The 13,698-nt window shown below is 42.2% G+C and overlaps 1 protein-coding gene across 2 annotated transcripts in view; it reads left to right on the forward strand.

Moving 5' to 3' along the window:
• Ryk (receptor like tyrosine kinase) overlaps positions 1 to 13,698 on the forward strand; it is a 78,046-nt gene that overhangs the window by 35,023 nt on the left and 29,325 nt on the right. For both annotated transcript variants that reach the window (XM_042281513.2, XM_042281512.2), the window contains exons 6-7: positions 4,028 to 4,172; positions 9,842 to 9,942. In XM_042281513.2, coding sequence (XP_042137447.2) covers positions 4,028 to 4,172; positions 9,842 to 9,942 — 246 coding nt within the window. The remainder of the gene's footprint in view (positions 1 to 4,027; positions 4,173 to 9,841; positions 9,943 to 13,698) is intronic.

Genomic DNA, 13,698 nt, shown 5'->3' on the forward strand with positions numbered 1-13,698 from the left:
TGCCACGATGTGCTCCTGAAACATCAGCGCTGTGTGGCGTGGGATGGTGAGAGGTGGTAGAGGGGCAGAGACAGGCACATCTTCAGAGCTTGCTAGGCAGCCAGCTTAGCCAGCCAGTGAGCTCCAGGCTCAATGAGAGACCCTGCCTCAAAAGGTAAGGGAAGAAAGATAGAGGAGGATGCTGTATGTCAAATTCTGGTCTCTATACATATGCACACACATATAAACACCTGCCTGTAACACACATACACACCAAGAGAAAGAGACACAGTGACTGAGACATAACATACACAATGGGAGGGACAGGACAGACATACAGACCAATACTTACTAGTTCAGGCTGGCCTGGAGCTTTGTATGTTGTTGAGGGTGACCTTGAGTTTCTGATTCTCATTTCTCTACTTCTGGAGTGCTGGTAATTAAACCCAGGGTTTCATACAGGCTAGGCAAGCACTCTACTGATCTACTCTCCCAGCCCAAGTTTATATTATTTAAGCACACAGAGAAAAAATTTTGCTAAGCCAAATTTGCTAAGTAAATTTGTTTGTTTACTCCTGCTATTGATAATACTTAGGCACTATTAACATGCTTCTTTTTTCTCTTATGACCACATTATTGAGTTCTTCTTTCCCTGTGATAGCATTAGCACCAGATGATCTTTACAGAAACAGACAAGATTTTCAGGGAAAGTTGCAAGTATGTGGAAGTTCAGAGTATGTGCTGGTGGACATTCACGTCTTAAGTAATGATCACATGTACCATGTTCTTCCATGCATCATTACTTCCAGTTTGATGGGTTGGGAGGAGTTAAAAAGTATTTTAAAGCACATCCCAAACATCACATTATTTACTCGTCAGTGTTTCACTATAATTAAAAACCCCTAGTTCCCCAACACACACTCATTTTGATTTATCACATTTAGCAAAATAGAAATTCCTTAGTAACTTCTCCTAATGTGTTCAAATTTACCTAAATGTGCCTAAACCATCTTTCTATAGTTTCCTTCTTCAGGATCTAAATGAAGCCTATACACAGTGGTCAATATATATTTTATGTTCACCAGCAACACCCCTTCTTTATTAATTGATCAAATTGTGTCTTTTTTTTTGTCCTATAGAATTTGTCACATATACATTCATCTTGTGTTATTTAGCCTGCTTTTAACTCTTCCTTATAACTGGTAGTTAAATTTTGAACTTGATTAGACTTAGGATTATCTTTTTTGGTGAGAATACTTCATGGGTGGTCCTCTGTGCTTCTTATTTATCATTTTAGCACCTCAGAGCACAAAGTATCTGTCCCAAAGTGGATCTTTTTTTAATATTATATACTTGCTAGACTATTTCCTTTAATTTATCTCCAAGAAGGAAGAAAAGAAAAAATATAAATGTCACTACTTCCCAAGTTTACTTAAGAAATTGTGCGGGTTTTTTTTTTTTGTTTGTTTTTTTAAATGCCCATAGGGTATTTCTCACTCAGAGCAGAGTAGAATGTTCTTGGCCTCTGTCTCTTCTTTGTTCTTTCCCTTCCAACTTTTACCCCTCTATCCAACATTTATTGAATCTACAGTGTACAAAGTGATCTGACTGAGGCGGAGGATTAAACTGAGCAAATAGCCCCAGCCTTTTGGTCCTTAGGGTGTTCTAGGGGAGATGGAGCAGGCTCGGGCAGGGACAGCAGCAGAATGTGGCAGGCTGAGAGATCTGGAGCACACAAGGGAGGGCCTGTAACCCCTCTGAAGGAGAGGCAGCAGCTGTCTGAGGAAAGTGCCAGGGACCCTCAGGGCAGCTGGGTTCTGACAGCTAACATCAGAGTGAGGAGCAGGAGCAGTTACACGTGCTGACAGCGCATGTGGACAGCCTGCCCAGCGGACCACACTACCCTGGCCACTGCTTGGGTCACATTGTCCGCGCAGGCCTGAGGTCTTTTCTGCCCCTCCCAAGACTTCACAACTCTCCTTGGCATGCAGAAGCTCTTGAGAGTCTTTGTCTTCACTTGGGCCACAGCTAGCCATCCCACTCGATTTATTTGGTTGTTGGTTTTTGAGCAGTCTTACTATGTAGCACAGGCTAGCCTCAAGCTCAGAATCCTGCCCAGCCTTCCTCCCAGTGCTAGGGTTACAAGCTTGTGTCATCATGTCCAGCCTGGAGGTTGAATTAATTAATTAATTAATTCATTAATTAATTAATTTCAAGACAGGGTTTCTCTGTATAACAGCCCTGACTGTCCTGGAATTTGCTTTGTAGCCCAGGCTGGCCTCGACTCACAGAGATCCACCTGGCTCTGCCTCCCGAGTGCTGGGATTAAAGGCGTGCGCCACCACTGCCTGGCGAGTTTGAATTTTTGACACAACCTTGTTTCTCCTTTTACTGTTTTGAAATACGATATTTTTAGTTATTTTTTAGGAATTTCACATATGTATACAATGTATATTGATCATATCCACCACCACCCCATTCCTACTGGGTTTCCCTTGCACACAAACCCCGGCCCCTCCTTTTAAGAACTGTAACTTTTAATTTTCTGTCCTGAGCTATCCTATGTTTCTGTATCTTTCTTTTTAAATGTGTGTGTACATGTGCATGCACGTAGCACACTTACAGCAGCAGAGAAGAATTTAGGGGTTTGGTTCTCTACCTTGTTTGAGTCAGGGTCTCTCTTGTTTCTGGCACACACTATACTCTAGCTGGCCCAGAAACTTCTGGGCGATTCTCGTGTCCCCACCTTCCACCTTGCTGTGCACACCGCCACACCTGGCCTTTTGTGTGGGTTCCAAGTTTAGACACCAGGCTTGTGCAGCAAGTTCTTAGCTCACTCAGCTGTCCCCATCACCCAGTGCTTGTCCGTGTTTTAATCTGACATCCCGACAGCATAATTTCAAAAAACAGCCAAGAATTCTCAACCTTCTCCAACCTGTTTCTTTTGTATCTCTGTCAAGATAGCACCAAGTGATTCCTTAAGCCAAAGCTTTGCTTCCTTTTCCTTTGAGCTTCCCATCTACTCCCTCCTCGCCTTCCCCGACTCCCCAGCAAAGCCGCTGCAGCCTCATTCTTGGACGGCCCTTTAGCGTCCTGACCGGTTCCAGCTTCTGCTCTTGCTCCCCCTGCAGCTGCTTCCGTCAGCAGGCCACCCCGTGTGTCTCTGCTGTGCTCACTGGGGATAAACTCCACATTTCTTGGGTACTTTTAAAACAGGACCATGATGTGACTACACGGTTGAAACATTTGCATTCTGTCTCATCAGTTTTGCTCACATTGTGTGTGTACTTCCGCCTCCATGAGCCCCTTACAGTTTGCCTTCTGCTGCCCTCTGATCAGCTGTGGAGGGAGGAGGGGGCAGGGGGAAGAGAGAGAGAGAGTGAGTTGTGTGTGTGGTGTAGTCTTTTGTGCATTGAATTAATTTCCCTATTCCTGAGGTGTTTTTTGTCTTAGAATAACATTAGCTGGGTATAATCATATTTAATCAATAGAACCTTTTTTAAAAAATTAAAGAAGAAAATAATATTTACTGATCAAAAGAACTGTGCTCTCTGGCCAGCAGGGTGACTGTTAGCTGTATGTGGCCTCGAAACTGTAAATTCATTAACATGATATAAAATAGGCTATGGCAGAGTTACTCTGGTTGTTTTTTATGCCACATAGCCAAGGTGGCAAGTGGCTCCAGTGATGGACACTATGTTCTATTTCTCTGTTTCTGTAAATGTGCCGCAGAACATTGCTTCACTGCAGAGCATTCTGTGGGACAGCTCTGCTGTATGTCTTATGGACTGGGGGGTTTCGTATATACCATTTGTGAGGACTATGGTTCTTATTAACCAGAACTTTTATTTAAAGTTTTTCATAAGACTATAACAAAAACACTAAAATTTGTGTGAACACCATGCTGCGGGTATCTGCTTATATCAAAGAATAAGTGTGATGAAATGCAGGTCTTTTTGTGAGGAACAGGGGCTACTCACTGTGTTAGGACAGAGCACACCATCAGCTTTGTTGAAAAAGCCTAATGTGCTTTTCATTTTTGTTTCAGATGATCCTGTACATGCAGCTCCAACCACTTCCACGCGTGTGTTTTATATCAGTGTAGGGGTTTGCTGTGCAGTAATATTTCTTGTAGCAATAATATTAGCCGTTTTGCACCTTCATAGTATGAAAAGGATTGAACTGGATGACAGGTATTGTACATGTTTTGGGAAAGGAAAAAAAATAAAGTCAGTTGCTTGCATATGCATGAGTGCCCCCACCCCCCATCCATGCACACTGATGCAGGGGAGGAGGGGGGAGGATGGCCCAGCCACAGCCAAAGAGGAGATAAGATGCCTTGGTTACTGTCTTTATGTTTGTCTTTTTATCTTTTAAATTTTGTGGAGTTATAACCTGGGGAGAAGTAGGGGCAAATGGTTTACATCTTCATTATCCTGACTTGCCTCCAGACTCCAATTGCCTTTTGAAACTGCTCTTTTCCTTCCTTCTAGATCCCCCCAACCCCCTCCCTCTGTCCCTCCCTCCCACCTGCCTTCCCTCCCCACCCCACCCCCACTTGAGTATCTGCTGTGCTTTAAAATTTTTTGGATGATCCTAATGTATAGCAAAGTAGAGATACCCTGAATAGATAATCACACTAAGTGTTGGGATTACAAAGATTAATGATACACTTCATGGTATCAAGGTTCTTTGATGTTAGCCCATAATTACAGTATAGAATTGATGATTGTGATATGTATAATGTAGTGTGGGAATGCAGAAGGTGCCTGCCTAACCTGGGTGAGTCAGCGATGACACTGTAGCAGAATGCAATGAGAGGTAAAGATGGAATGGTAGATGTGTGCTCACAACCCACAATCCTTAGTGACTCCTACGCACCAACTGAAGACATTCTCAGCATTGTATTTGACTTTGAACTTTGAACCCTTTCTACCTCTCTTACTGAATCCTTAGTTGTGCTTTGTTGGCTGATTCCTTATCCCTCATTCTGTGCCCTGCACCTTGCCCTTCAGAGCATTTGTTCATACTGGAGCCATGGGGATTTTCCACCAATCCAATCCCACAATTCATACTCCAGATCCATCACCATCCTTCCCACAAGAATGTAAGCTTTTTCCAGGCAGAGAGCAGTGTCTTCTCTCGCTAAATGCCCAGTCCTAACACTGTATGGTAGAGCTGTGTGGTAGACATTCCTCCAGAAAGGTCGGGGAGCAGGTGGGAGTCAGTACTCCTAAGCACTTTGTCTACATTGTGTTCCTTCCCTTCCTTGAGTAGGGGAAGAAGAGAAGTGATGGGAATGCAATGGGACGTGTGCAGGTGCTCTAGTTGGCTTTTCTGTTGCCATGGTAAAACACTGATCAAAACCAACTTAGAGGAGGAAAGGCTTTATTTCATTTTACACTTTGAGGTCACAGTCTGTCACTAAGGGAAATCAAGGCAGGAACCTGGGCCAGAAACTGGAGGATGGATGGTAACTGCCTTGCTTTCTTGCTCCTGTCCACTTAACTTCCTTATACACCCCAGGCCCACTTGCCTGGGGTGATGCTCACAGTAGGCTGGACCCTCTCACATCCGTCATTAGTTTCCTCATCTGCATAGCCACAGGCCCATCTGATTGGGCAGTTCTCAGTTGAGACTCCTTCATATGACTCCAGGCTACGTCAGGTTGACAGCTAGCTAACTGGATTATGGATGCTATGTTTCAGAGTGTTTGGTGTACACTGTGATAATTGAGTTCATTGATTTAACAGGATGAACTGTCATTTGGAAGCAGTTGAGGAGATAAAAGTGTTAAACATTTTGTAGACACTTTTGAGAGATGATATAAGTGACAGGAGTCACTGAAGAGCAGGATTGTCATAAGTCATATTTTAAGGGTGGGGTTGTGTGTTTGTGTGTGTGTGTGTGTGTATGTATGTGTATGTATGTATGTATGTATGTGTGTGTATGTGTGTGTGTATGTATGTATGTGTGTGTGTATGTGTGTGTGTGTATGTATGTATGTGTGTGTGTGTGTGTGTTTGTGTTTTAAGGCAGTGTCTCATAGAACACGGGCTGGTCTTGGTCTTGAACTGTTGATCTTCCTGCCTCCACTTCCTAACAGGCACAGATCTGTCCTGATGCCCATAGACTTGCATTCCTTGGCTGTGAGTATGTGTGTTAAGGCCACGAATTCACACAGGCCTGAGTTGTCTGTAACTTTTAGATTCCGTGAAACACACATGTCTTCCTGCTAAGTCATCACTACACGAGCAGGAGCTTCAAACTCTAGGTTTCTAGATCCGGTCTGAATAAAAGCAGTTTATATTATTACTTATTTTCAGGGCACAGCTTGGTAGTTAAGAGCCTCTCCTCTGGGGCCAGGCCATCTGTATCTGAAGTCCAGCTCTTCTGTTACTAGCCTCTCAGCCTCCTCCCCTGTAAAGCAGAGATTGTGGGGTTTGAAGAAGTGGCAGGAGAGGGTAGGAGGTCTCAGCCCTACATGCACAAGTGCCTCCGCGAGATTTCATTCTCAGGAAGGTGCAGTGTGCTAATCATGGCTTCTTTACGTACTCCTTCTCCCCTGCAGTTACACACACCAGGCGAGCTGACGGCGGTGACCAGGTTCCTACGCAGTGCTCTGACAGCACCGGAGAGACATCTGCTCTCCTCTCTGCATAGAGTCCTCCTGCTAATTGTGCAGTCTATTGCGACTTGTGGAGTTTCTGTTGCTGTGACAGAACACCGTGACCAGAAGAATTTGGGCAGGAAAGGGTTTATTTTAATTAGTAACTCTCAGATCACACTCAATCACAGAGGGAAGTCAGGGCAGGAACTGATGTAGAAACCATGCAGGAAAGAGAGCTGCTTACTGGCTTGCTCAGCCTAAAGTTCAGGGATGGCACCACCCACGGTGAGCTGGGCCCTCCCACGTGCTCGTTAATCAGGAAAATGCTTCACAGGCTTGCCACAGGCCAGACTGATGGGAGCATTTTCTCAACTGACTTCTCTCTTCTGAAACAACTCTAGCTTGACAAAAAACTATCCAGGACACTCAGCAGCTCTTTTGACTGAAGAAGGAATAGAAGAGGAAAAGTCAACTTACTACACCAAATAATCCCATTTTCACCATGTATTAGCAGCTCATGTCAGAAGCAAGCATTCTACCTGGCTTATGTCTTCCCACTCCATGAGTGTGGCTTCTCTTTCACCGGGTAGTTAACCGACAGTATTTTGGGTTCTCATAGGGGCCCATTTGGTCATACTGTGCTAGGCACTGGTGTAGGTGTTGGAGAGAGCAGGGTGAACAGGCACTTAGCTGTCCCCGTAGAGTTTGTAGTCTGCCTCGATGAGACATTCAGCAAGAAGTCCCAACTGTATGTAACATAGGGTGGGAAACCACATAGTGTTCACTGCTGTGTACTCAGCAGCCAGAGCAGCACCTGTCACCTGATAGACACTCGATAAATTGAATAAATGAATGACTCACTGAAAACAGAGTGAGAATTTAGTATTTTGAAGATCTTTGTCTACATTCTTAGCTTACTTGCTTATGAAAATCAAATTTATTTAGTCTAGTTAGTCTAGTCTTAAACTATTAAATGTTAGCAAATACACATTTCAATCTGTTTTCTACCACCCACGTGTGATGTTGCTATGAAGGTGTGGGCTTTAATGGGTGTCCAGGGCAGGTCTCTTACTGTACCTTGCTTTTCTCAGAATAGTAAGTTTTGGGATCCAAAGAAAGTTTCTTTCTCCACCGTTGCTTTGCTCATTTCTTTCTTGGGCATTTCTGACATAGAAAGCCCCAACCAAGGCTGCTTGACTGCTCACAGTCTTAAGCATTTTTAGGTGACCCAAGTGTGCCACCTACTGTTCAGTTGTTGAAGTTTATTCAGCCATCCGTACGGTTGCTTGCAGGGCATATTTGTTGAGCTTTCACATGCATCATAAGTTTGAGCCTCACAGAAATCTTGTGAGGTAGGCTTTCTTGCTCCATTTCTGTGGAAGAATTTCCTCATCTGCTTCCCCTTCGAGATGCAACCCTTCACTCCTGTACTGAATACTGAACCTCTAACAAATTTGACTTTTAGTGGGATTCTTGAGAAGTACCCAGCAAAAACATGTACCTTATAGGGTTTTATCATTGTAAGATTGGGGACGTGATGCATAATATTCCTCATGATAAAATAATAATAGTTTATTACTATCACTATTATTACTATTAGTGTGTCTGAGGGCTACACAGTGTCTTCAGAGCCGTACTTACCCATCTTCCATGGAACCCTTTTAGCAGTCTTGTTAGGAGTAGCTTTATGTTCCTTCCATCCCTAAAGAGTTTGAGGCTCCAGAAGGATTGAATAGTTTGCCTAAGCCGTGCAGCTGGTGGTGTTGGCAATTATGATTTAAAGGTTTATGTTCTCCATTTGCTTATGACCAACAACATATGTAAACTCACATAAATCACTACTTAATAGCTTCCAGAACTCTGACCACACAATGTCCTGACAAATCTTTGTTCTATTCGCTGAGTTGAAAGTCCTTTCAGCAAAGTTGCTTGGAAACAAAGCTGATTGCAGGCTCACAGGAAGATGGTAATCTGAAATACGAGCATCGCCAGGGAAGGCATGCTGAGGGCCTCCTGTTAGACACATAGGCATTTTCAGATGGAGGATGTGCTGAGCTAAATGGCTTGTGTACGCAGATGCTCTCCAAATATTTATTTGAGGACACCCCATCTCAGTACTTTAGCCGAAGTAGTGGGTAATTCTAAATTGTACTGTTAGCGCCAGAAGGCTGCGTAGAGCTTACAGTGCTCATTGTGTGCATGTTTTATGTCTATGTCCTTCACGTGTATGTTTGGGCTCTTGAAACTGATAAAATAAAATTTATGTGTGAGTGTTCTAGATTATATGGCATTGATCACCTGTTTCCTTGTGATCACTAGGTTTTGAAACTGCAGTGATAAGGTACAAAGAGCAGTCAGTCCAAAGTCTGTTCATACATTGGATATTTGGAGCCTCTGCTGGGCTCCACTGCCTCTGTAGTTACAGGAGTCCTATCTGGCTATCTGGGTTTACTCTCTATGCTGAATCTCTCTATTTTACTTCCCCACGGCTACAAACCTAAAAGAAATAAGGCAGTGAGCCCAGGATGTGACCTGGGACATGGTTGCTACCCACTGAAAAGATGGAAGAATGTTTGGGAACCATTGATTTATAGTAATTGCAAACACCTGATTAACAAGATCTTCGCCCACCACCTTTGGGTCTCCTCTTACTTAGGAGTATAGTGTGATGTAATGTTTCAAGTAGTAGAGATTTCTGAGTACTATGAATTCCAAGAAAGTGGGGTGAGGGGAGGTGACGAGAGGAAACGTGTATAATTAAATAATGAGCTGGATAGGCTACTGCTTCCCACACTCTGCACATGGCACACTGATTTAGATTGTGACTACTTCATCTGAAGTTTGTCTGATTTGGGCTGTTATTAAAGGAGCTTGTTTCTCCCCTTTTCTGAAAACCAGTTCAATTGAATGACATGGGCTCTTTTCAAGAGAGATGGGCCATAGTTCCCTGTTATACCCTGTGTGAGGTTCAGAATTGCTCTCTGAGGACTTCCACCTACATTTCTGAACAATTTCACTATGATGACATGCTCGGCCATTTTGGAAGTACAAATGAAAGACTAAGTTGAGTCCTACATTGTGAAGTAGCTTTGGAGTTCAGTATGGAATGCTGATAGGGATGGATGCATTTATTGTCATCTCTTTCAGAATTTTTAGGCAGGTTATAAAGCTATATGTATTTTATATGTGTGCAAAAGAAATTTCTCACTGAGGTTCACTTGTCAAATATTTCTCTCTTAAAATTATTTGCAGCATCAGCGCCAGCAGTAGTTCCCAAGGGCTGTCTCAGCCATCCACCCAGACGACTCAGTATCTGAGAGCTGACACACCCAACAATGCGACTCCCATCACCAGTAAGAGTTAATTTAATTCTACAGCTGTTTGCAAAGCTTTGTATGATAGGCTCTGTCGGTCGTCCTGATGTGCTTAGTGTATTTGTGGAATTAATGTACAAGCATCTAACTTGTGCAAAAGTTGGTCTGATTTTCAGTTTTTGTTTCCTATAGCATTGAATAAAACATTTTAAAATTGGAGTATTCTATGTAAAAATTAATTGTTAGAGCTAGCTTTGCTTTGGGGAGATTTCCATAATTAATTATATTAAAAGAGCTAATAAATCAATTCTATACAAATTCAAAATGAAGGTTTTCAGGTAGTTATATAGAATAAGCTGATATTTTCACAGGGCACATAAGGACTTGCAGTGATTAAACCTGGGGTCTCCAGCATGCCAACCATGTTCTGTGTCACAGAGTTGCCCACCAGTCCTTCACATGGATTTCTGATCTTAATACAAACTAGTTACTGTTGATATGTTTTGTGCATGGAATTTTAAATTTTTTCCCCCACCATGCTGGGATCAAACCCACGGGCCCTCATACATGCTACAGGTGCTTTACCACTGACTGACATCCCTAGCTTCTAATTTCCTTCTTTTTAATTTTTTAAAAGTGTGTGTGTGTGTGTGTGTGTGTGTGTGTGTGTGTGTGTGTGTTATGTATATGTGTGTGTGCATGCAGGCATGTGCACTTGAATGCCAGTGAAAACTACCTGATTTAGGTGATGGGAATTGAACTTGAGTCCTTTGGAAGAGCATTGAGAGCTCTAAGCTACTGAGCCATCTCTTGAACTTTAATTTCCTTCTTCTTTTTTTTTTAAATTTCCTTCTTATTAATAGAATTTTGATTAATGTTTTCACTTAACTGGTTTTTAGCTCATGCTAGCCTGGAACTCTAGCACTTAGCTTAGATTGGCCTTATGTGGGCCACCATTCTCGGTCCATTTTTATTTTCATGCACTTCATTGTTAGGTATTTTGGGGAAAGTAAATTTTTTTTATTTTAATTTTTTTAGGGGAGAGTTTCGAGATAAAGTTTCTCTGTGTAGCCCTGATTATCCTGGAACTCACTCTGTAGACCAGACTGGCTTCAAACTCAGAGATCTACTTACCTCTGCCTTCCAAGTGCTAGGATTAAAGACATGCACCACCACTGCCTAGCTGAAGTAATTCTTCTTAAAAAAATAATTACTTGACAAATTTATTATGTGTCATGTGAAATATGCATATAATAATGTAGTCTTTGTTGGAATATAATATAGATACAGTAGGGAATCAGTTAACATAAAAACAAAACAAACAAAAAACCAAAACAAGATAAAGAAAGTCCCAAAGAACCACAGATAAGGTCTTGACTTGGAAAGGTGGCTGATAAATTAGGATTTTGTAGGCAATTAACTGTCTTCCTTGGGCTGACATTTTCTTGTTAATGAAGTTAGATCAAGACTGTCTTCTTCCCTGTCTTACTCAGTGGACTGTTGCTGTGAAGAGACACCACCACCAAGGCAACTCTTATAAAGAAAACATTTAATTGGGGGCTTGCTTACAGCTTCAGACATTCTCATCATGGCAGCGAGCATGGTGCTTGGACAGCAGCCAAGAGCTCCATCCTGATCTACAGGCCGAGAACCTAGGCCTGGCATGGACTTTTGGAAGCTCAAAGCCCACCTCCAGTGACACACTTCTTCCAACAAGGCCACACCTCCTGATCCCTCTAATCCTTTCAAACAGTTCCATTCTTTGGTGACTAAGCATTCAAGTATATGAACCTATGGGGGCCATTCTTATTCAGACCACCACACTCTTATGGTCCTTCTAAACTTTCCCACCAAAAAGAATCAAATTTGTTAGAAAGAGATGATTCCAGGACTGGGTCAGGAAATGGACAGAGTAAATCTGAGATATGTTGCTGCAGATTGAAGCTCCTGCTGACCAAAGATGTAGCCATTGAGTATCCAAGAGAATAATGGCTGCAGTGGATTGGAACAAAAAATGTGTAGTAATCCATAAATGTATATTGCTTTGCATAATTGATAACTAGAGCTCCATTAATACCTTATTATTCTGACAGCTGGCTAAATGAATTGTATGGCAGGATAAAGAGCTAGTAGTACTGGTTGACTAGGACAAACATTTCTTTATAGAAGGCTCCCAGCTAATGAAAGTGAAAGGAATGACACAGTTAGATAATGACACTTATAGTCCTTAGCAAAATACTCTATTTAGAAAGATCATCATTGATGAAAACCCTAAGAACAAAGGGAAATAGAGGCTTTACTGCAGCTAGCCCAAATCCTCCCCTAAATCCACTGATAAAACAGCTGTACAAAAAGTGCAACAAACAGATACTTTGTACCTGTGGATGTGGTGGTCCAACCCAAAATAATTAGCCTGGATGTAATTAGGGCTGTAGGAATTGCAGCGTTCATGTAATAAAGGGAGAGAGGGAGAAGATAAATGAGAGCCAAGGAGCAGAGAGGCCATTTCTGCATAACTGGTCTGTTTCCTTCACTCAGACAGTGTGAGAAAGAAGGGCTGACAAGGAACTTGAGTCATTAGAGCACCTGCTGCCACTCTCAGGAGAGAAAGAAATAGCACGAGCCCTTCATGAAAATGCCACAGTAGATATGAAAGTCAGACCTGCTCAGAAAGGCGCACTGCACCATTGCTTTTGATATTTATATGCCAGGTTTTGCTTATTAGGGCCTGTGGATATGACCTTACAAAATAGATACTTCAGTGGCTATATGTGCTAAAAATTTTTTCTTTTAAGAAAGGCAATGAAAGTATGTTTACGTATTATTAAAAATTTGTCATTAATATTAAATTTACTTATTTTTGTTTTTAATTGTGGACATTACTATAAAGAAGCAGATAATTCATTTATTATTAGATGCTGAAAACAAAACACTTAAATTTTTTTAACCTTGATTTATTTTTTTAAGATTTATTTATTTATTATGTATATAGCATATGTGACTGCAGGCCAGAAGAGGGCACCAGATCTCATTACAGATGGTTGTGAGCCACCATGTGGTTGCTGGGAATTGTACTCAGGACCTCTGGAAGAGCAGTCAGTGCTCTTAACCACTGAGCCATCTCTCCAGCCCTTTAACCTTTATTTTTATTTCATATGTATGAGCGTTTTGCCTGCATGTATGTATGTGACCATGTGCATGAAACGCCTTCAGAGGTCAGAAGAGGGCATTGGTCCCCTAGGACCAGAGTTACAGAGAGCTGTGAGCTGTCATGTGGGTTCTGGGAATCTAAACTCTTACTCTGTAAGAGGAGCAAGTGCTCTTAAACACTGGTCTTTCTCTCCACCCCCCACAAAACACTGTTTAAAAAACTCAATACATTTGTTTTATGACTAAAGTAAGAAGGCCAGACATGGTAGTGCCGCACTTTGAAATCCTAGCACTCAGGAGGCAGAGGCAACTGGATCTTTGTGAATCTGAGGCTACCAGCTCTACATAGTGAGTTTCAGATCAGCCAGGGATACATAGTAAGACCCTGTCTAAAACAGAATAGTAACAGCAAAAAAAGGAGTGGGGTGTGTTGGTACATACCTATACCTGCAGTACTTGGGAAGCTGAGGCAGATCGTGAGTTCCAAGTCAGCATGGGCTGCCTAGTGAAAGAAAGAAAAGAAAAAAGAAAAGTAAAGGGGACAGAAAAAAAAAAAACAAACTCGAAAACTGAAGATATATTGGCCAAGAGTTTTCCAGGGTAACAGAATAGAACAGACCACAGATCCACGACACTCAGAGAACT

This window comes from Peromyscus maniculatus, chromosome 7 (genome assembly GCF_049852395.1).
Source record: "Peromyscus maniculatus bairdii isolate BWxNUB_F1_BW_parent chromosome 7, HU_Pman_BW_mat_3.1, whole genome shotgun sequence".
Taxonomy (NCBI): domain Eukaryota; kingdom Metazoa; phylum Chordata; class Mammalia; order Rodentia; family Cricetidae; genus Peromyscus; species Peromyscus maniculatus.